This window comes from Ruditapes philippinarum, unplaced genomic scaffold (assembly GCF_026571515.1).
Source record: "Ruditapes philippinarum isolate M1 unplaced genomic scaffold, ASM2657151v2 ctg15996_1_1_1_1, whole genome shotgun sequence".
NCBI classification, from domain to species: domain Eukaryota; kingdom Metazoa; phylum Mollusca; class Bivalvia; order Venerida; family Veneridae; genus Ruditapes; species Ruditapes philippinarum.
Window position 1 is genome coordinate 43,167 of NW_026860498.1, and position 20,685 is coordinate 63,851.

The 20,685-nt window shown below is 31.8% G+C and overlaps 2 protein-coding genes across 3 annotated transcripts; one reads left to right on the forward strand and one right to left on the reverse strand.

The window, feature by feature from the left end:
- Nucleotides 1-1,850: 1,850 nt before the first annotated feature.
- On the forward strand, nucleotides 1,851-2,768 carry LOC132760317 (uncharacterized). The gene is made up of 2 exons (XM_060752266.1): nucleotides 1,851-2,014; nucleotides 2,432-2,768. Exons 1-2 carry the CDS (start codon nucleotides 1,851-1,853, stop codon nucleotides 2,766-2,768), a joined length of 501 nt encoding a protein of 166 aa, XP_060608249.1.
- Nucleotides 2,769-4,379: 1,611 nt separating this feature from the next.
- LOC132760318 (uncharacterized) lies at nucleotides 4,380-7,807 on the reverse strand. 2 transcript variants are annotated; one of them, XM_060752267.1, is made up of 2 exons: nucleotides 7,288-7,807; nucleotides 4,380-6,512 (listed from the first exon to the last, which is right to left on the reverse strand). In XM_060752267.1, the coding sequence occupies exons 1-2, from the start codon at nucleotides 7,288-7,290 to the stop codon at nucleotides 5,262-5,264; spliced, it is 1,254 nt and encodes a 417-aa protein (XP_060608250.1). In that variant the 5' UTR covers nucleotides 7,291-7,807; the 3' UTR covers nucleotides 4,380-5,261. The 2 variants fall into 2 exon arrangements, with proteins under 2 accessions (XP_060608250.1, XP_060608251.1); XM_060752268.1 differs by having other exon boundaries at nucleotides 7,115-7,805.
- Nucleotides 7,808-20,685: the final 12,878 nt, after the last annotated feature.

Consider the following 20,685-nt stretch of genomic DNA (forward strand, 5'->3'; position numbering starts at 1 on the left):
GTAAATACTAGATCACTTGGTTAAAATTTTAGTCTGGTAACTGTGTTTTGATTTTGTCAAAACCTAGATTAATTTAACGAATCAATGAATACGACCATTCCGTAAAATAATGTACTTTTTTGAAAGAAATAAACAGCAAGTTTTTATGTGAGTGACACATATTTTTGGGCGCTTTATTAAATGACGTATACATTTAAGTTTTCTATGAGATTCAGTTATGATGGTTGAAAGATTCATCAAATTTCTATATAAAACTATATCCCTTGGTGTATTTTCAATAAATTATCATAGATAGCTTATTATTTCTTCTTTCAGAAACAGCGAGGTACTGGTAGACATGCCATATATAAGTTGCACCTTGGATGGCTTCATGAAACTCGTGGGAAGTTAAGACAAGTTACCGCACGGAGAGGAGGCGGTACAAGAATATACGAATTTAAAAAAGAAGAAGAGCAAACTGTTCAGACAGTTATAAATTATGCAATTAGCATTTTCTTTCCAGATGGAAAAAATGATATGGGAAAGTTATCAGATATGGTAGTGAACCTGTCTACATATAACGGAGAAGTAATCTCAAAATTTGTCATGCCAAATGGGGAAGAATGTAACTTGCAAACATACTTGAAGTCTATCGGCGTGTTTTCCTATCAGTACTTTTTATATTTGAGAACATCTAAAAAAACAGGAGATTGACGGTAGAGAGCCAGTTAGACAGCTGTAGATGATAAAAGCTTTCCGGTTCGTCTAACATCATTGATAGTAAATGACCAAACACCTGGTGAAATATGTGTAAAGTACACTAAACTTTGCAACTCATCATACACAGCAGAATGTTCAACAAAAAAATCCTGACCCAAACCATTTTATGACTGCTTTCTTGACACAATTGTAAGTGATCCTGGACAGAGAAAGAAGATGAAGTAAATCCACTGGAAAATTGTTTCAAAGTAAAACAAGGCATAAACAGTCAACAAAGTCTCTATTTTGAGCCAAGCAGTTCCGAGTTTCTAACCACTTTTGAATCCAAACAGCTACATCAAACAGCTACATCAAAGAAAAAAGGACATCATACTATGCCAGTATTATATTCTGGTGCATATTTCCTGACCACTTCTTTTGTGGGACTTTGCTTTTTTGATTCCTGCCGTGAAGCCAGAAAATTTCTTTTTTGGTGTGTGTGGGTTGTTTGTTTTTTTTGTTTTAGGGGTTTTTGGGGGGGTTTTTAAGGGGGGGTTTTTAGTTAGGTGTGGTTTTTTTGAGGGGGGGAGGTTTTTGGGGGTAATTTTGTGGTATATTTTGGGAAAAGTTTTTAGATGTATGGTTATTTAGGGGTTGTTGTTTTTTTCAGGTTTTTGGTTTGGTTGTTTTTGGTTATTTGGGGTTAAGGAAGGGTTGGGCCTGTTTTGGGATTTTCTAGTTAATGGTTTGGGTTTGTGGAATGTTGTTTGGGAATGTTGGTTAATCAGATGAAGATACAACCCTTTATGAATGTGCGGCTGTAAGGGTGGACTCTCAAGCTTTGCTGGCAGAAAAAATAAAACTTTCAACAAACACTTGTCATGCAACTCAGGAGATTTTAACTGACCGAGTAAGACTTCAGTCCCTGGATGACAGTACAGTTGATACTGCTTATGTAACTGAACCATCAATGGAAGACAGTACACTTGATACTGTTACTGTTACTGAACCATCAATAGAGGAGAGTACAGTTGCTACTGTTACTGAACCATCAATGGAGGACAAAACAGTTGACACTGTTACTGAACCATCAATGGAGGACAGTACAGTTCACACTGTTACTGAACCATCAATGGAGGACAAGTACAGTTGGCAGTGTTACTGAACCATCAATGGAGGACAAAACAGTTGATGATATTGTTACTGTTACTGAACGATCAACTCCTAGTTATGATTCCATTACAAACAATGAAGTAATAAAAAGTCATGCCATGAATGAGAATGTGAGTGAACAGACAAACTGTGACTATTTCAAAGAACGTTCAAGTACAGCCAAGTATTAATCCTATACACGCGCTTAATTTCTCAACAGATGTAAATGTGCCAGAAATTCCTTATGATAGTTTATGTATGGGACCTAAAATTGGGAAGGCTCTTTTGGAACAGTACATTTGGCACATTATCATTTTTTACTCCAGTTGCAATAAAAACTGTAAAAATAAAGGCGAATTAAAACTAGTCCAGAAAGCTCTTGAACGGAAGTAAAAGTTCTCAGCAGAGTAAGGCATCCACACATTATACTGTGTATGGGGTATTCGGTATATAATAATGCATTACACATTGTGTCTGAGTACATAAAAGGATCAAATTTAGATGACCTACTGTTTGGTGATCGATGCCAAATAATCCCCCTTCTAAAAAAGTGCCACATTGCTGAAAAGATATCACAGGCTGTTGCTTACTTGCACAACAGTTCTCCTATTATATTACATCGAGACTTAAAGCCAGAGAACATCATTGTATCAGAATCTTTAGAAGTAGTGAAATTATGTTACTTGGGGATTTCAAAATTGTTAACAATAAATAGTTCTGCTACCACCTATGCACCAGGTATGCAACCAGGTACCCTTATCTTTCAAGCACCAGAAATTTTGCTTGGTAGTAGACCTGCATCAACAAAATCTGATGTTTGGGGAATGGCAGGCACTCTTGCAGAATTATTCAGTGAATGTCCAATGTGGGGATTACAAGAGGAAGATGAGAAGAAGAAAATGAAAGATCAGTTGTTGAAACAATTAAAGAATTTATGAGTCAAAAAGAAGTCCCACATGCCATTACAAAACTTGTACAAATGGACTGTATTTGTAGCAGAATAGTAGACATTGTAACCAAGGGGCTGAACTATGATCCCGATAGCAGACCAGTAGCGACTGAATTCCCAACAGAGTTTAGTAAAATAAACTAAAGATATGAACGGGAGTAGCAAATAAGTAAATGTGATATAATGGAACTGAAATATTATTGTTTGATATATATTGAGAGTGACATCAAAAGTGGTTAATATTACATTAAATAAAACTGTTTATACCCCCGAAACGAAGTTAGGCAGGTATATAGGAGTCAACCGGTGGTCGGTCAGTCGGTTGGTTGGTTGGTTGGTTGGTTGGTCGGTCGGTCGGTCGGTCGGTCGGTCGGTAAAGCGGTCCGTTGCATTTTCCTTGTCCGGAGCATAACATTAAGACTCATGGTTGGAATTCCTTATAACCTCATACAATGGTCAAGCGAATTGAGAGGAAGTACAGTACTCAAGAACCATAACTCCATCTTGACTTATTACAGAGTTATTGCCCTTTGTTTCTTTTCCTTGTCTGGAGCATAACTTGAAAACTACTGGTTGTAATTCAATACAATTTTATACAATCGTCAAGCACAATAAGAGGAAATGCAGTACACAAGAATCATAACTCCATTTTGACAAATTACAGAGCTTTTTGCCCTTTGAAATCTTTTCCTTGTCCGAAGCATAACTTTAAAAGCACGGGTTCGAATTCAAAAAAACTTCATACAATGCCCTTTGTTAATTTTTGTCCAGTGCATAACTTGAAAACTATGGTTTGGAATTCAATACAACTCTATACAATGGTCAAGCACAATGAAAGGAAGTGCAGTATACAACAACCATAACTCCATCTTCAGTATTTGTAGAGTTATTGCCCTTCATTCATTTTCCTTGTCCGATGCATAACTTAAAATTAATGTTTAGAATTTAATGCAACTTCATACAATGGTCAAGCGCAATGAGATGAAGTGCAGTGCTGAAGAAGCGTAACTCTTTCTGAACTTATTTCAGGGGTAATTCAATAAAACACACTTCATCAATGTTAAACCACATTGACTGGAACTGAAACATACAAGAACCACAAAACTATCTTTAATTGCCCACAACCCATAACTCAATTTCAATTATTTTAAAAGGTATTCTATTACTAATACTCCATCATTTCCGAAGCAGTCTTGCATTAATCACATTTAGTGATAGTTCTTGTTTTGTATTAGGCTGTTTTAAAAAAACTATAATTATTTCTGTTTCTTTGACATAAGTATTTTCAATTTGTTTAAAATCTAAGTAAAAACTTATGACTGATTTCAAAATATTTAAGTTTGTATGCCGAAAAGAAAAGTTGGTTTTAAGTTAACACTTGTTTATTTTTTTTTACTTAAAGACTTAAATAATTGTCAATATATTTCGTTAAAACCATTTAATTTTGTTTATCAGATTTATATTTCATATAAGCGAGCTCTTTTCCTTAAAACAATATTTTTTGAAAGTGTCAGTCTTTTAACCTAAGCAAGGAAATAAAACAAATGGACATAGTATTCATGTTTTGATATCCACCAGTGAAGTTTCAAGGGTTGTTTGAATAAGTTCTATGGAAAAACCTATAAAAGGGAAACAGAATAGATATCAGTTTATGTTTTTTTAATGTACATAAACTACTTCTTATGTTGTGTATGAATTTTTATATAATCATATAATAGACAATTATATACATTTATATAATATAACAATATAACAATATTATAAGACATATATCCTGTAAAATCTGTATGTTTGGAAGTTACATTGTGGGCATCTCAGAACAACATTTTGGGAACAAGCATGTAACTAGTTTAGCCCCCTTGTATCAGATAGCTATCAGATCAAATAGCCTCGTGTTTCATTCTTCTTTGTAATACTTTAATGTCCTTGAATTGACCTCAAATAAGTAAAAGATTCTGGTTCAAAGGCACATAAGTGTGATCGCAGAATTTACCAATCCACTACGCAAAAGCAATTCAAAGTTAACATCTGATACTATCTGATAGCATTTGGTTTTGTTTCTTTTTCAAAATTGAATTTATTGCATGACTTAATTATTGTAAGATATAATAAATTGCTCTACTTAATGATTTTTACATACTCCTTTATTTAACTCCATATAAAAACCCATTTTGCGGAGGAACAAGCTTACACAACATTACGTTTCGTACTACAATCCATTTCTTTTAAACAAGGGGAAAGAGGAGCGGTGGCCTCTTGGTTAATGTGTCTGCCCCTCAACCTAAGGACTATGGGTTCGAGTCCTACTCGAGCCATCTCCATGTTTCTTCATATGACACCAGTGGGTTTTGATTTAAAAAAACCTTGGCAAGAACTTGTTCCGCAAACGATCTCAATGAATTATATTAAATATCTGATACTTGAAGAGAATTTATTCAGAGCACATATATGAGAGAAATTATTCCATGGCTTCATCAATAAGTTACAGTAGTTCCCTGTATAGTTCTAGAGCATCTTGTACATCCATGGGAATGCGGATGTCAGGCTTTAGTAATTTTACCAAATCTTGAAATTCTTTAATGCATGTTGTCCTACGTAAGCCGTACATTTCACAACAAGCATCAACATCATTTTGATCTACAATCTTTCCATAATTGTGTCCGCCAAACAATTCCGGAACGAAGTACATTAAATCGTGTTTTCCATTTGGTACCTCAGAATTTCTCTGTTTACGTATGGAATGTAAGTTCCAATTAACCGCTATTCTGTCAAGCTCGGCCTGAATCAAGTGCATAAAAGAGAATTTCAAGCATTCAACATGTAAAGGATTTATTTCATCATACTCTTGATTGTCTTTTAAATCTTTGAAAAAGGAAATCCACCATTGAATTCCTTGGCGTCTCATAGTTCCCCACCAGGCCTCTATTCGTTGATTTGAAACGCTTTTTCCGTATATAAAACTTCTAAGTCTCGATATACTATCTGTATCATTGTACCGGAAAAACGGTTGGAGCAAAGACAGAGTTGAATTTTCCGTTCCCTTATCACAACGAAGAATTCGGGGAACAACCCGAAGCGTCTTCAGCGCTTCAAGATAATACATAGCGATGACTGCAGGGTTGTTGTTACTTTGTGACACTTCTAGCCAAAGTATCCTTCTACTGTAACCATCAATAGCACCGTGTATACAAAAGCCATATGGTTTCAGTTTATCGTAACCGTCTACGTGCCATACATAATTTGGCCCCTTTATTCTGTACTTGCGTCTTTTAATTCTGTGGGCTTTCCGAAAATTTATTCCGTCAGGATCAATAGTTTTCATAAATGAAAGAACTTTATTTCTAGGAACTCTTAATTTATGTTCATTTGTCAAGCGTTTCCACATCGAACGATAACCAATGCACTGACCACTTGTCTCAATTTCCTTGGAAATATAATCAAGAACAATGTGATCTGGTGTGTATCCAGTTCGACGTCGTAAGTTGTTACATTTAAGTACTCTATTAAGCTGTCGCAACGATATTTTAATGTTATTTATAACAAACAACAAAAGAATAATTTCCGGATATGAAAACCCACAGTAAAAATAGTGTTTCACTAATTCAAGCCGTGTACTTCCTGCTGTCGATGTGTCTGGTATGTTTGAAGGTGTCACTCCTAATACAGAGTTAACCTGTTGTATCCAAAGACAAAACCAAAAGCTATGGAACGCCAACATATTCACTTGTGATATCTGGAAAACAGAGTACGTATACATATAAGCTTTTATTCATACTTATAAGATGTCAGACAAAATATATAATTTATAAAAACACTACTGTATAAAATGTCAATTGCAATAATTATTCAAACATCATAGTTATCAGTGTGTAGGTTTTTTTTTTTTTTTTTTTTTTTTTTTTTTAAATCATATAAATGTTGCTAGGGAGAAAAAAAGATTAAACAAAGACGGAGTTTGATTAAATGGCCTGAAAATTTTATACACACTCACGGAAAACATAGCCTCGCCCTGTTGATATAAGCGGACGGGTTGATAAGTAAGACTATGACTGCTTAAACCAAAATTGCACCGTATACAGGTACTGAACACTCAAATAACCTTTATATTTGAAAAATTAAAAAAGAAGTTTAAAAGGGAGATAACTCAATAGAGTCACCATAAGAATAAGAGTTTCAAGTTGTTAGGCCAATGCCTTGCAGTTTTGGAAAAGAACTGAAACTGAAACAGATGCATGGAGAAGTTGCAACTAGTTGTACAGTTAATCCTATATACTATAGTTGTCATGACATAAACAAAATTAATTTATGTAAATCTTTTAACAATTTAACTCTTACCAAAGCAGTCTTCTTTGTTACTTTTTGTTCTCCTACTGTACTCTGCAATTTGATAAAATATCATCATTCGGCACATTTGCCTTTGTACTTGTCTGATAAATCATAAATCAATTTCTTGTATTTTCCTTTGTAAAGAGAGTCACAGGTAGAAGATGAATGTCCAACATGTTTACCATCAATGGATCTCCATAAGTTAATCTTTTTCAATGTTTCTCGGTCTTTTTTCTTCTTAGTGGCCTGCTATGTTCTGAACTAGTGCATGAATACGTTTACTACTCGCATTGTTTACTACTCGCATTTACCTGAAGGAGAAATAATTTATATTCTATACAGAATAAAGTTTCACACATGATTTAAAAATGTGTCAGTCTTGCAAATATTTTGATACTTAAACTTTAACAGTTAATACGATTGTTGTGCCCTGTGACCTATTTTTTCATCTGAGATGACCCATATATTCGAAACCTAACCTTGTATGGGAGATAATTATTCAAGTTAGGAGAAATACAGTACTGTCATACTTTTTAAATTTAACACTTACCAAATCGTCTTCTGTTTCACTATCAAATTTACCTCCAACGTCCATGAAGGGTGCATGTGATGAAACTTGCCCTTTTGCCGCTTTTTTGTCAAGTCATAGTACATAAGACAAAAGTCATAATACACAAGTCATTAGTCATAAGACAAAAGTCCTAAGACAAAATGGCACTTATGGGCTTCCGTATAAACCTGTTGCTGGGAGTGTAAAATTTATCTACATGTTTAAATGTCAGATTGTTTATGCTAGCAAATATGCGCGTTTAGAGAGAGATTTTACATCAGTTAGGAGGACACGCTGTATGTGTAGCGGGTTATTTTTTTATTGAGAAGATAATTTTTGTTTTTTAGTAGGGAGTTTTGTTGGTTTGTTGAAGTGGTTGAATATAATTGTGGTGATCTTAATTGATCAGGGTTTATTGGTTGTAATTAGTTGTTTTTGGTTGTTGAGTTATATCTGTTTGTGACGATATAATTGGTTGATATTGGTTGAATGTTTGTTTGGTCAAGATTATATTAGTTGCTGCTTTGTTTTGAGAATATATGTAAATATTGGGTACTTTAGTTTAAGTTGTTTTCTGATGCTGATTAGATTGTGTGAAGTTAATATTGTTGGATGAATGTTTGTGGTTTATACTGTATCTTAGAGTTGTAAAAATATTCATTTTTTGTGTTCTTCATTTTGTGGTGATTTTATTGTTTTGTTTGGTCATAAGTTGTTTAGAGCTTGGGCTCGCCAGGTGTCTAGTAGTGTTTTGTATAAAAGACGTATACGTGAAAAGATAATACGTATAAGTGGTTGATAAATGATGTGTGTCTGTTTTTGGGTGTAAATAATGATCAGAGTTCTTTGTTTTGGGTGTAAATAATAATCAGAGTTTGTTGTTTACATGTATATATTGATTTGAGATAGAAAAGGATAAAAATACTTAAAAAAAAATAGTGTTAACTAAACAATTACGTGCTAGTTTTCCAACTGAGAATATTTCACTCTTATATCAGGCGGTGCTGCCCAGCTCCCATATCTTGGAAATTGGTTCCAGTAATTATTACTGAATCTTTCCTTAGATTAAATAACATCAAGGCAGACATTTCTCCTGACAGTTATAAACCTTTTGAAGAAAACTTTGTATTATATTTGAATTTTGTAGAATATATTTTAATTAAAATTGGGAAAGCTGTTTTGAAATTAAGCGTTGTAGTATTAGGAACGGCCTTATTTCTGCCAAAGCCGGGAAAAGGTGGAATTATTTAACCTTTTACATTAAACGGAAGGAATTCTAGAATAGTGGAGTCACGGAATGTGCGGTCATTGTTGAAATGCTCTGTTCTCTTTGAAAAGTTTCCGCACTATTTATCATTTAATTATAACAAACTTGATAAAATATGCGAACTTTGTACTTATTACCCGGAAAACTCAATAACTGAAGTCGGATGGACAGTTTACGCACATATTCGTTGGTATTTCACTGATTCTCAATGTATGCAAAGGAAATTATATTTCTGAAATTATCCAAAAAATCAAATTTTGAAAGTATATTATTAACACAAATAATGTTGTCATTTTAATCACCATCATTATAGTGATCATCATCGTAAATGTTATCATCATCATTGTTATTATCTTCATTGTTGTCGAAGTCGTCTTCGTGATAATCATTTTCAGTAGCAATTTCATCATCATTATCAACAGCGTGAGAATTTTCGTAATATAGTAATTTCAAGGATAACAAGCATCATTTTTCTTCTCAAAATGGTCACCGTTATATTCAATCGTTACTATTGTTAGTAATTTTATCACCAGTTTCAATGTAGAAATACAAGTATTGGAATGTGCATTTGTAACTTTATTATTTGAAAATTGCCTTTTCTAGTTTGAACATGAATACTAAATCTTCTGTTATTAATTGAATAAATGGCATTTATAAAGAAAATACGATCATGTTTAAGCAAAAGAGAAAGACGCACGTATTTGTTTCTTTATTTTGTTAAACATTTTATTTCTTTGATTTGCACAGTGATTCCAAATAAGTTCGCATTTCTGAAAATTGTAAAACTATTTCTTTAATAATATAGTTGACGGTTCTTGGGGAAATTGGTTGAACTGGGGTTCTTAATCTGTACCATGCGGATATGGAACGCGATCAAGGTCAAGGCTGTGTAATAATCCGTCTCCAAGCAACGATAGAGAGGAATGCCAAGGATTAAATCTCCAATCAGAAATTTGCAACGCTGGTGCGTGCAGGACGTTTGGTAATTTGTGATGTAAGTTGTTGGTTTCTATTATTTCCTTTTATGTATTAAAAAAGAAATCACCCACTCCGTGCATTGCCTTGTGCCCTGCTTTTGTATTGTGTCCTGCTCGACTATTGCCAGTGTTCATGTGTTGATTGGTCATATAGAGGTTGCGTTTATTGATCACCACCCTTCCTTGTTGATTTTTTTTATCATATTTCCTGTTTGAATGATGCAATTATCTATAAAACAAGATTTTTATTTTTAGAAAAAAGTACACTTGCCACATTAAAACACCCTCTCTTACTACCCGACAAATCTTAATCTCATCAACAGTATAATACATATTTGTTATTAATTACATTGTTAACTGATTATTGATAAATCCTATATATTAACTGAAAAAAGGTAAACCATCGTCATCGATAATTAAATGGAAAAGTTTGACTTTCTCTTCATGTATCTTACAATTTCATATTGCAATCAGTGGCTACCACCTGAGTACAGATACCGCCGTCTGGGATACCGCAAAGGTATTTATCACTTTTATATAATGCTATTAGATTTCCCAAACCGCACATGTCTGAAACAGATGTTTCAAAACGAACCTTGCATAATTGTCAATGTTATCGTTTTAGGCGATCTTTTGGTAAGGTATCTTATTCTTAAAGTCGCATAAAATTCCTACAAGTGTCTTCCATGTATGACCATGTGTTTCTTATTTTTAAAATATTGTCTTTCAAACGGTGGTTTGTGTTAAAACGACACATATACTTTTTTTGTGTATTAAGATTCCTGAAAATAACGTTCGTGTTAACATTTAAACATATAACCTATTGTGTAAAGTTTTATATTTACAATAACACTTTGATAAGATGGTGCCCTTAAAGTGTTAATTGGTTCATAAATAAAGGTGTTTGTGTCAGATTTGTAACATTAAAAATCAGTTGATGTTTGTTGTTTATTTTCTAAGTGTAGTGTTCCAACGTACGTTGATATAAATACATATATGAACACTTAATGGCACCATCTTATCAAAGTGTTATTGTAAATATAAAACTTTACACAATAGGTTATAAAAACATCATTATAACGCCGTATATAAACTTTTGATTACGTCATACTCTGTACTTTTTTTCAGACTGCCAGTGAAAGTGCATCTTCTAGACTTGTCATTATTGACAGTCAGCAGAAGAAAGACAATTTGATATCACTCAACAATAATAATGGATCAAACAATAGGCTATGTGTATGGATCAATAATAATGGATCAAACAATAGGCTATGTGTATGGATCAAACAATAGGCTATGTGCATGAACCAAACAATAGGCTAAGTGTATGGTTTCGGCTTTGAAGGTAACAACTGTGAACAAATTTAACATAAAGCTAAACACTTGCATACCAATCTCTTTGATATTTATCTTATTTGTGTTATATGTTATTTGTTATAAGCGTAATATTTGTATGCTATTTTCGGAAATATTTGGAACCCTGTAAAGTATGAAATATTAAATCATAGCTTGTATACAATCTATAAACGAAATCATACGTCTGTGTCGATAAATTAGTATTTGTATCTTTTGTATCTTTTATTTATTGTGCGATTTTATTTGTTCATATAAATTCTTTTAAAATACTATGATTTGTTTTAAACAATAAATATATGTCTGCATGACAAATAAAAAATATAGCAGGCTTGTTGGTTTGTTTCAGTGTTTTTACAATGACATTGAAAAATTCAGGCGTCAGTCCAAGCAGAATTTGTATCTTAATAGTCATAATAAATGCAAACATTAAATTATAATTAATTATTTCTTTCGGCAGAAAACCTGTTACCGTTCCACTAGACCTTTGTCGTAGTACTAACAGACACAAAATACAATGATGACATTTCCAACAAATTCATGGCGTAAATTATTGGTGTATTAATCACTTCGATGGTTTGTCAAAACACAATGAAATTAACCAATTCTGGTACCTTTTTCAAGTTTTGAAACTTGTTTTACAATTGCCTTTAACTCAAGTTTACAACCAGCAACCGAAGCATAGAAAACAAGCTTAGAATTGTTTTAATTTAAAACGTATCCGCTAACATATAGAACGCTATATTCAAAGAAGCATGACACCATTCATGCTTGCTTTAATTAAACTTTATAACAGACTTAATATCTGCTATTAAACAATAACAACTGAGTAATTTTTGTTGTTGAATTTTATATAACAATTTAAAGTGAGGACATTTATTATCTAAGATTTTATCGATTTACAAAACAGTAAAGATAATAGTCAGTTGTGAAACAAGTCTTTTTCCCTATTGTTCTGCTTTTCTTGTGTTATCTGCTATCATGTGAAGAAATATGAATCAACTGATTTAATTGTATGACGTATAGATTTATTTGCGTTAGTGGATTGTTATAGGGATTTTTATTTTCTCTATTGTAATGTCAACAACACAAATCGTCTTATTTGAATAGTCGCTCTGTGTTTCAGTGTTTTTTAATTAATTTTATTGAACAGGTAAATAAAACCATTGAGAATGCAATGAATTGAGCATTGAAGTATTGGATAATTCTTGTAAAAACTAACATATTAAAATATCAATTCAACTTGCTACAATAAGATTCTAAATCCTAGATACTTAGAATTCAACATTCTAACTTAGATCAATGGAGAACCTTAAAAGAGAAAATATGTGTGCAAAAAAATAATAACGAAAAATCAATATACTCAGAAACAAATAAAAACATAAATGAGCCACGCCATAACAAAACCAACATATTGCGTTTGCGACCAGCATGGATCAAGACCAGTCTGATCAAGATCCATGCTGTTCGCTATCAGTTTTTTTACTTCTAATAGGATTTGCAGGTTGGTCTGGATCCATGCTTGTCGCACTATGTTGGTTTTGTCATGGCGCGGCTAAAATGAAAATGCATAAAATGGTTCTCAGATCCGGGGGGGGGGGGTAGTTCATATCATAAAACCGCAATAGAAACGTTAAGACACGAGACCCGATTTGTCATATTTCCAACTGAGGTTTTTGTGACATAACGGCAAGATCTGTATACGAGTTTATGCTAGTCAAGATCAATTACTTGTGTGAAAAATTTCAGATCTTTTGCTCACATCCGTTTATCAAAACATATTTATATTATGATGATGTGATAAAATTGACACAAAACTTTTAATCCCTTTCAAGCTTTACCTGTTAATCTCGATACAAATTATTTTTAGTTGCGTCATATCAAAAACGCTCAGTAGTGGGACATATCAGTATAACCAGTTTCGCAGGTTAAAATATTGCAGCTTGAAATTGTTACGAAATTAGTGTTAAATTTGATTTAGATCTAGACACTCTAACTTTAGATCACTTCGATTTCCAGAATAGTAATTATAATTGCGAGAAAAATACCCAAACTTGAAAAGTGTTGCTATGTTGTTTTGTTTCACTCAATTGGAATTACCTTGTCACAAAACACGATTTTCAAATTATTTTTGTACCTGCTGTATGATAAAATAATAAAGTTTTATGTTTTAGGCTTTTGGACCTAAGTGAAGTTCATATAATATTGTAGCTATGGTTACTGGGCAATACAATGGTGACACCAGTGATCTTAATCGACTTTTTTTCATATTCAATTCTGTCTTAAACTTGTTTAGTTAAGCACAGAATGAAATTAATACACTTTTACATGGGCGTTTATGAAAATTGTTTCAAATGTTTTCTTCTTGTCTGTATTTTTTTTTTCAATACGGGAGAACAGTCAGCGCACCATATTTATTGTCTAGTGATCCAAATTAAGAATGCAAATATTGGTTTTTTAACTTCAACGTGTCAGTTTTCTCCTAGTAATAATAGCTTCAAGTGCTAACATTTTTAATTAAATTTAAGATCAACATTTACTTAGTAAAACGTTGCAAACATTTTAAATTAATAAAAAAAATACGAGCCAAAGTTTTAACAGTCATTGAGGAGAATGGGGTGCTGTAGATGAATATTTAAACACGCGTTTCAATGCTTGCAAATAAAAAAAATATACTAACAGTTCGTGCTCTGATTATGTCATATCTTCATATGAAACCTTCGAGACCAAAAAAAGTATAAATAGTTGAATTCGATTCCACTGTACACTGTTTCTTATTGACATGGCCTCGAATTTCTCTAGGAACGTGGATTCTTTTGTGTGAGTAATATATACATGTATCTTGAAAAACTGACAATGATAATACCTGTTCGCTAGTGCCCCACTGAATCTTTAATTCGCACAGAAAAGTGTTTGAGTTCTTTTTTTATATCATTAATGCATTAAAGAAACGTATTTCAACCGCAACCTTTTAGATCTACAAGGAAAATGGTAGTTGTCAATCTTTTCATACGAACTTTGAATTGTACATTATCTTAACATAGTTGATAATAATGTTACACATGCAATGAATAATAATTACCTACTTTCAAAATATCGGGTTTAAGATTATATGTTCCCTACCGATGTGTTGTCTAAAATTAGGTACTATGTGCGTGTTATGCTATATAAAAGAAATAAATAGCATTTTATTTACCTTCTAATGTTTACAATAAATATAAAGACAATGTATTGTACAGTTAGGTTCTTTGATTATTTGGTCCGGGGAGTTTGTAATCATCATTTATCATACAAACACATTTGTATACACGCAGTTATTTAAAAGAAATTAATCCATTACATAAACAAGAAAGTATTACAAATAATAAATATTACAAAAATAGGATTCAACAAATATACTTTATCATAAACACATGATATTACAAATATACGATACTACAAAAATACGATATTATAAATTCATGATATTACAAACATACGATATTACAAACAAACGATACTACAAACATACGATATTACATACATACGATACTACAAACATACGAAATTACAAACATGCGATATTATTAACTCGTGCTATTACAAATTAACAAATAATTTATAACATCTATGTTTATTTCTATCAAAACAGATATAAAAACCCAATAAAATCTATAAAGAACGCCCAAAACGACATAATCGAAAATGTTGCAGGCTTATTTTGATTGTGCGTGTTCATGGACCTTACAAAACAAATAAACTTTAAGTGAAAAAATCTGTTTTTGTTTTATTTGAAATTAAATAAACATATAATTTTACAAACACATGATGTGACACGAGTATATCTTTCATAAAAAAAGTTAAAAAAAATCTAAGTGGAATCATATGAAAATCATTTATTGGCAACATTCAAATAAATCACCGATATTTAACACCCTCCATTTATGTTCTTGTTTGTGAATAACTTCTTAATGTATTTGTTTTTTCTTTCCCTCTCTCTACTTTAGGATCATTGTTAGTCACACATCACGTTTGATTTTGTTCACAAATGTAGTATTTTGCGTTTTAACATTCGGTGCCGTCCCAAAGTTCGCACTAAATTCCTATATATACACAACTTGACCAGTTCGGCTCATTTGGTGCCCATGCCTGAAAATATGTTGCATTGACTTGAACATTGGCAATCGATTTATGCATAGTTTTTCTCCAAATTACGAAAAAAATACAAAAAAAACGAAAATAAAACAATGAAAGAGGTATTCAACTCCTTTAATTTTCATTCGAATTTTATTAATATTCAGTTAAACAAAAAATAAATGCAGTTAAAGTGCGCTTAATTCATGTGTACAAGACAATCACCTGTGTTGTCACTATATGAATGTCATTTAATATATAAGAGAATAAGATTAAAAAATTGAACAAAGAAGATTATCACCCCTTCACCTAGAGCATTGAAACATAAAAAAATAATATTAATAAAATATCAGAATGAAAATCAAAAATTTGGTATTATTTAGTCTTTACAATAAGAGTTTTGAAAACCATTCATACTGCAATAACTCCCCCCCCCCAAAAAAAAAAAAAATAAAATAAAAAAAATAAAAATAAATAAATAAAAAATACTACACAATAATAATAAAGATAAAAAATGAAAATGAAAAATTCGATCATTCGTTAGTCTTTACGTTAAGAATTTTGGAAAGCTTTATACTAGAACATTGCTTACGCCTAAAAGGACCGAATTTATAGGAATACAATATGTTAAAATATCCTATTGTCCTTTGTATACATTTTGTTTCATTATGTTTTTACAAATATATAAACATAATATATTTGCACCTTATAAATCCCATACTCACTCCATTAGGATGATATACAATTATTGTTCTTGTTATACAAACAGAGCGTTATGAGGCGCTAAATGTTAGCGTTGTTAAGACGCGCTAAATGTTAGCGTTATACTATATGCGCTCCGATGAAAAAATGGTTCTTTTTCACTTCAAACGGTCTTTATGTTTGGTTTGTGATAAATAAAATATTAAATTCATGTAAGTTCATCGCAAATTACATCACGTCAAAATATATGCAAAAGCTGAACGGGTATGTGATAAAAATATTATTGTATGAACCAAACTTGAAATCTAGAGGTTGCAGTTCGACCGTCAATCTACACACAATTAGAGCCATGCGTACATGTCATTTCAAACTAGTGATTGAAACCTAAATAAAGCAAAACAAGTGTAAAACAAAAATTAAATTGATTCAAGACATTTTCTAAAGCAATGCATTTTCCTTCAAACGTAAAAGTGACGTTATGCCAATGCTTCCGTCGTCAAGTTGAGCAGAATAAGTAAATAAAAATATATTTCAAGACTTACTGTTAAAATGATGATTACACGAATATTGAAAATGAAGAATGTTCCGGATAAATATGAAAACTACCATAATTATGATACGACTGCGAAACTTCTTTTTAGAAATTGAGCGTTGTCGATACATTCTGAATGTAAATTTAAAGAAATGGGTCACGTGAATTATTGATTATTATTGTATTTGCATAGTAAAATATATAATTAAATACAATTATTACAAAATGTAAATTTATTTTTACATTAACCTTAAGGATGTGCACAAAGCAAAGTTGATCATATTGAAAAAGGATTTTGAAAATAAAAAAAAAATCATAATATTTATTTCAAAGTATATTCTAAGTAATATTGAAATCATAACAAGTAAGAGGACGATGCGACTAAATGATTCAGGTCGTTAAAATAATAATTAAGAGGCATCTGAGGTCTCTCTTTACCCGTCAAGTTGAAAATGGCCTTTATGCAAAAATAATTATAATAAATAAAAACAACAACAACGAACAAACAATCGACCTTGTACATTAAATGTTATCATCAGATCATCTATCTCATGTTGACTATCAAATATCACAAGTTTTGCCACATGCTGCCTGAAAAACATTAAGTAATAAATCCATAATTTTGTTTTAACTGACTTAACAGGTGCTAGGGGGCGTGAGAAATGTTGCACTTATTCATTATCCCTCATGTACAGACTCAATCAAACAGAGTCTGCAATTCTCTTGTAATTTTGTTGTGATTAATGCTTCCGAGGGATCACTATAATTTCCAGCCTTTTTTACTCTATATTCTTATAGGCAAATTTTTACCATTGGGTATGGACGTATATTATGTAATACAAACGTAGAAACGAGGAATCTTTAACTTGTCAAACAGAGCCAAATTATACTTGTACCAGGAAAGTTATACAAAGTGTTCAAACCTTTACCAACATCGAGTTTTGAACGTTAGTCATTATACTATTTTTTGTCGATCTTAATAATTTGATAGCCGCCTGTAACATGTTCCAGCTATTCATGCAAATAATTTGCTTAATGAAAAAGTAAAAAAAAACACCAAATAAACAAAAAAACAAACAAAAAAAAACAAACAAACAAACAGAAACAAGTTAATGAAGCCAATAAGTTGACGGAAACTAATGGCTGTTAAAGATTTTCAAAAATACGATAACATACTTCTGCCATGTCGTATGAGCGTTTTGAAATGTAGGAAACGCTAAAACTATATAATGTCACCAAAAGCAACTTTCTCGTTTTTTGTCTTTTATGTAGAAAAATAACATATTTTTGGTGATATTTCTTTCGTTTGTATTATGTTGTGTCTTAGAGTTTCCGCCTTGGTTTTGTACCATAAACTTAATGGCGAAATAATTTTTATCATCCTGTTGAAATTAAATGGATGTTGTGTTTTGTCTAAGAAATTTGTCAGGAACTCTCCCACTTTTTGTGTTTAGACAGTTTAGACGACATGGCAAAATTAGCCAACCTGTCGACATGCGCTTTACCTTTGCAGAGTTCCAAGTCGCCGTACTTGTACTCAATAAGTATCCATTAACTGAAAAAAATAATATAGTATGCTTTAGCGAAAAAATCCGTTGATGTTATACTGATATTCTTGCACATCTGATAAACATCCATGATTCTTCAATTATGAAATATATATGAAAAACCACATTTTGAACTAGATAATACTAAGTGTATTCAATGTATATACCTTAAATTGTGAGTTTAAAAATATGCTTTAAATTTTGAAAATGCCATTCAATGGCATACTTGTTACAAAATCAAAACACCAGCTATTTCATTAGATATCCTTTCTTCAATCAACCTAGCGTGTGTTTATGCTAGATTTTTAATTGCACGGTTAATGCAAATAATCAAAATGTACAAATATTTATTTGTTGTTTTTACATCGCGAATGTTGCAAATTTGATAATTCTGTTGAGAATTGTCGTCATTTCTAAAACACAACGTAAATTTTTAGCTCTTCGTTATGTCAAATTTACCGAATACGTTGCACTCGCTGCTTTTGGCATTTGAACCTTGACATTGTTCTCCGCCGTTGCGAGGTGATTGACTATTGCATGACTTGTATCTGACCTTGTCCCGTCTCCTCATGTCACAGAGCAGGAGCCCAAGTTTAATCAATTTCCCTAGCAACCGTCCACTGAATTATATATTAATTAAGAAGATTATTATACCACACATAAACTGATGTAAATATTAAAAAAAAATAAACACAACAGAATCAGTGTCTGCATCAATACCTGAAAGCATGTTATTATTACTCAGTTAAATAAAATATTAACTTAAAATGCAGTTTTACACGTTATTGATGTCAATTTGGTAGTTGGTACACATTGATTTTTTAGAACAAATAGTGACATAAGAGTTATCCTCGGAAACATTAATATTAAAATTACTGACTCGGCTTGATGGAGTCTGTACAAGACGGACAATGAGCGGTATTTAATTTTCCACACTTGAAAGTATTGGAATGATTGAATTAAATACAATATGTTTTAACTAGTGGCACAGCCGTGATATACATGTACATTCCATTAGATATAATTGAACCATGTAAAGAAAAGATTGAAATGAAGGAATGTTTGCTCAACATATTTAAACATTTAAATGTTTTAATTTTTTCTGAATGATTCTGTTTTACTTTTATCAAAAAACGTAGCTTGATATCTTCCTCGAATGAAATAATGAAATAAAGCAAAGCCTCTGGCAGGATTCGAACGCGATCTCTTTGATTGCTAGGACCATGTTACTCATTTCTTTCTCATAGTGTTGAGAATTGAATATCCATGAACTTGATACAAGGGTGCTTTCATTATCTCCTCACGTGTCTGTATGATTTACCTTTCTTATAATTGTTGTGTATGATTTACCTTTCTTACAATTGTTGTCACCAAAAATCACCAAAAAATCCTATTATTTTAGTAGATAAATGATACAGTAACACATAATATCTTATTAGCTGTCTCGTCAACTAGTTATTTGGTCCAAAGCTCTTGTTGTCCAAAATTAAATGTATCTTATATTCATTTGTTTAAATGTAATGCAAGTTTTTATATTATAATAACAAAAAATATACTAAACAAAAATAATAAATTACAAGGAGTGGGTTTGTGTTGTTTTTAATACACCACCATCAATATCATCCTAAAAGCAATTGTCTATTTCACTTTGTCTTTCGTTTTTTATAAGGTTTCTTTATATTGATGTCCTTATTGGGGAAAATTTGAGTACATGTGGAGTTTTTTAAGAATTAAGATTTTGTTTTCAAATAAAATGTTAGTTAATGTTGACGGTGTCTATCATGACAGGAAACAAAACATCTTTAGAGTTCAGTGACATTAATACCGTCATGAAATGATCTTCTTATCTGAGATCCATCATTCGAAAAACAACTTTGCCGTCACGTAAGCAATGCGCAGAAAGTTGAGTAAGAGCAAAAACAACAGGAAGTCAATTAGTTACCAAACAAGATGATTCCGAAAGCCTTGTGTATTGCATTATCATCATATCCATTAGAGTTGCCTCCCTTATTTTATCTTGTTTTTTTTTTATTCTTTCATTATGATTGTACTAGTTGATTTACGTAGATAATTGAAATTTTAATTTTTATACCTTGATCTTTGTGTAGAATTTATGTAAATTGTTTCCAAAATTAACGTACAATTTGTTTTGTGTGCATTGTGTTTTGCTTAATAAGCAATTCTAAAAAAATATTACATTCGTTTTATTTCGCGTGAAATTACATAGAAACAAAGGAAGTGTCTCAATGACCTTTTACATTGATATCTAAGTAACAGACATTTTCGTATTTGAAAAAAACTATTAGATGCTTACTTACTTATTAGATGCTTCTCTTCAGTCAGAGACTGGTTATGTTTATAAATTACATTATGTAGCATTATGGTAGCTCTTTTATGGTAACGACTGTGACAATTGCGTTACGCTTATTGCATATCCTCATGCTAATTTAGAAGTGGTTAATTACAAAGGGACGATCTCTATTCATGTAAATCCAAATTAAGAAAATAAGTGCATATCAAAAGAAGTATTTTCACACAC

Coding starts and splice junctions, on each gene's coding strand:
- LOC132760317 (XM_060752266.1), top strand. CDS start 1,851: ATGGAGGACAAAACAGTTGATGATATTGTTACTGTTACTGAACGATCA. Junction 2,015..2,431: donor GAACGTTCAAGTACAGCCAA/GTATTAATCCTA, acceptor CTTGCACAACAG/TTCTCCTATTATATTACATC.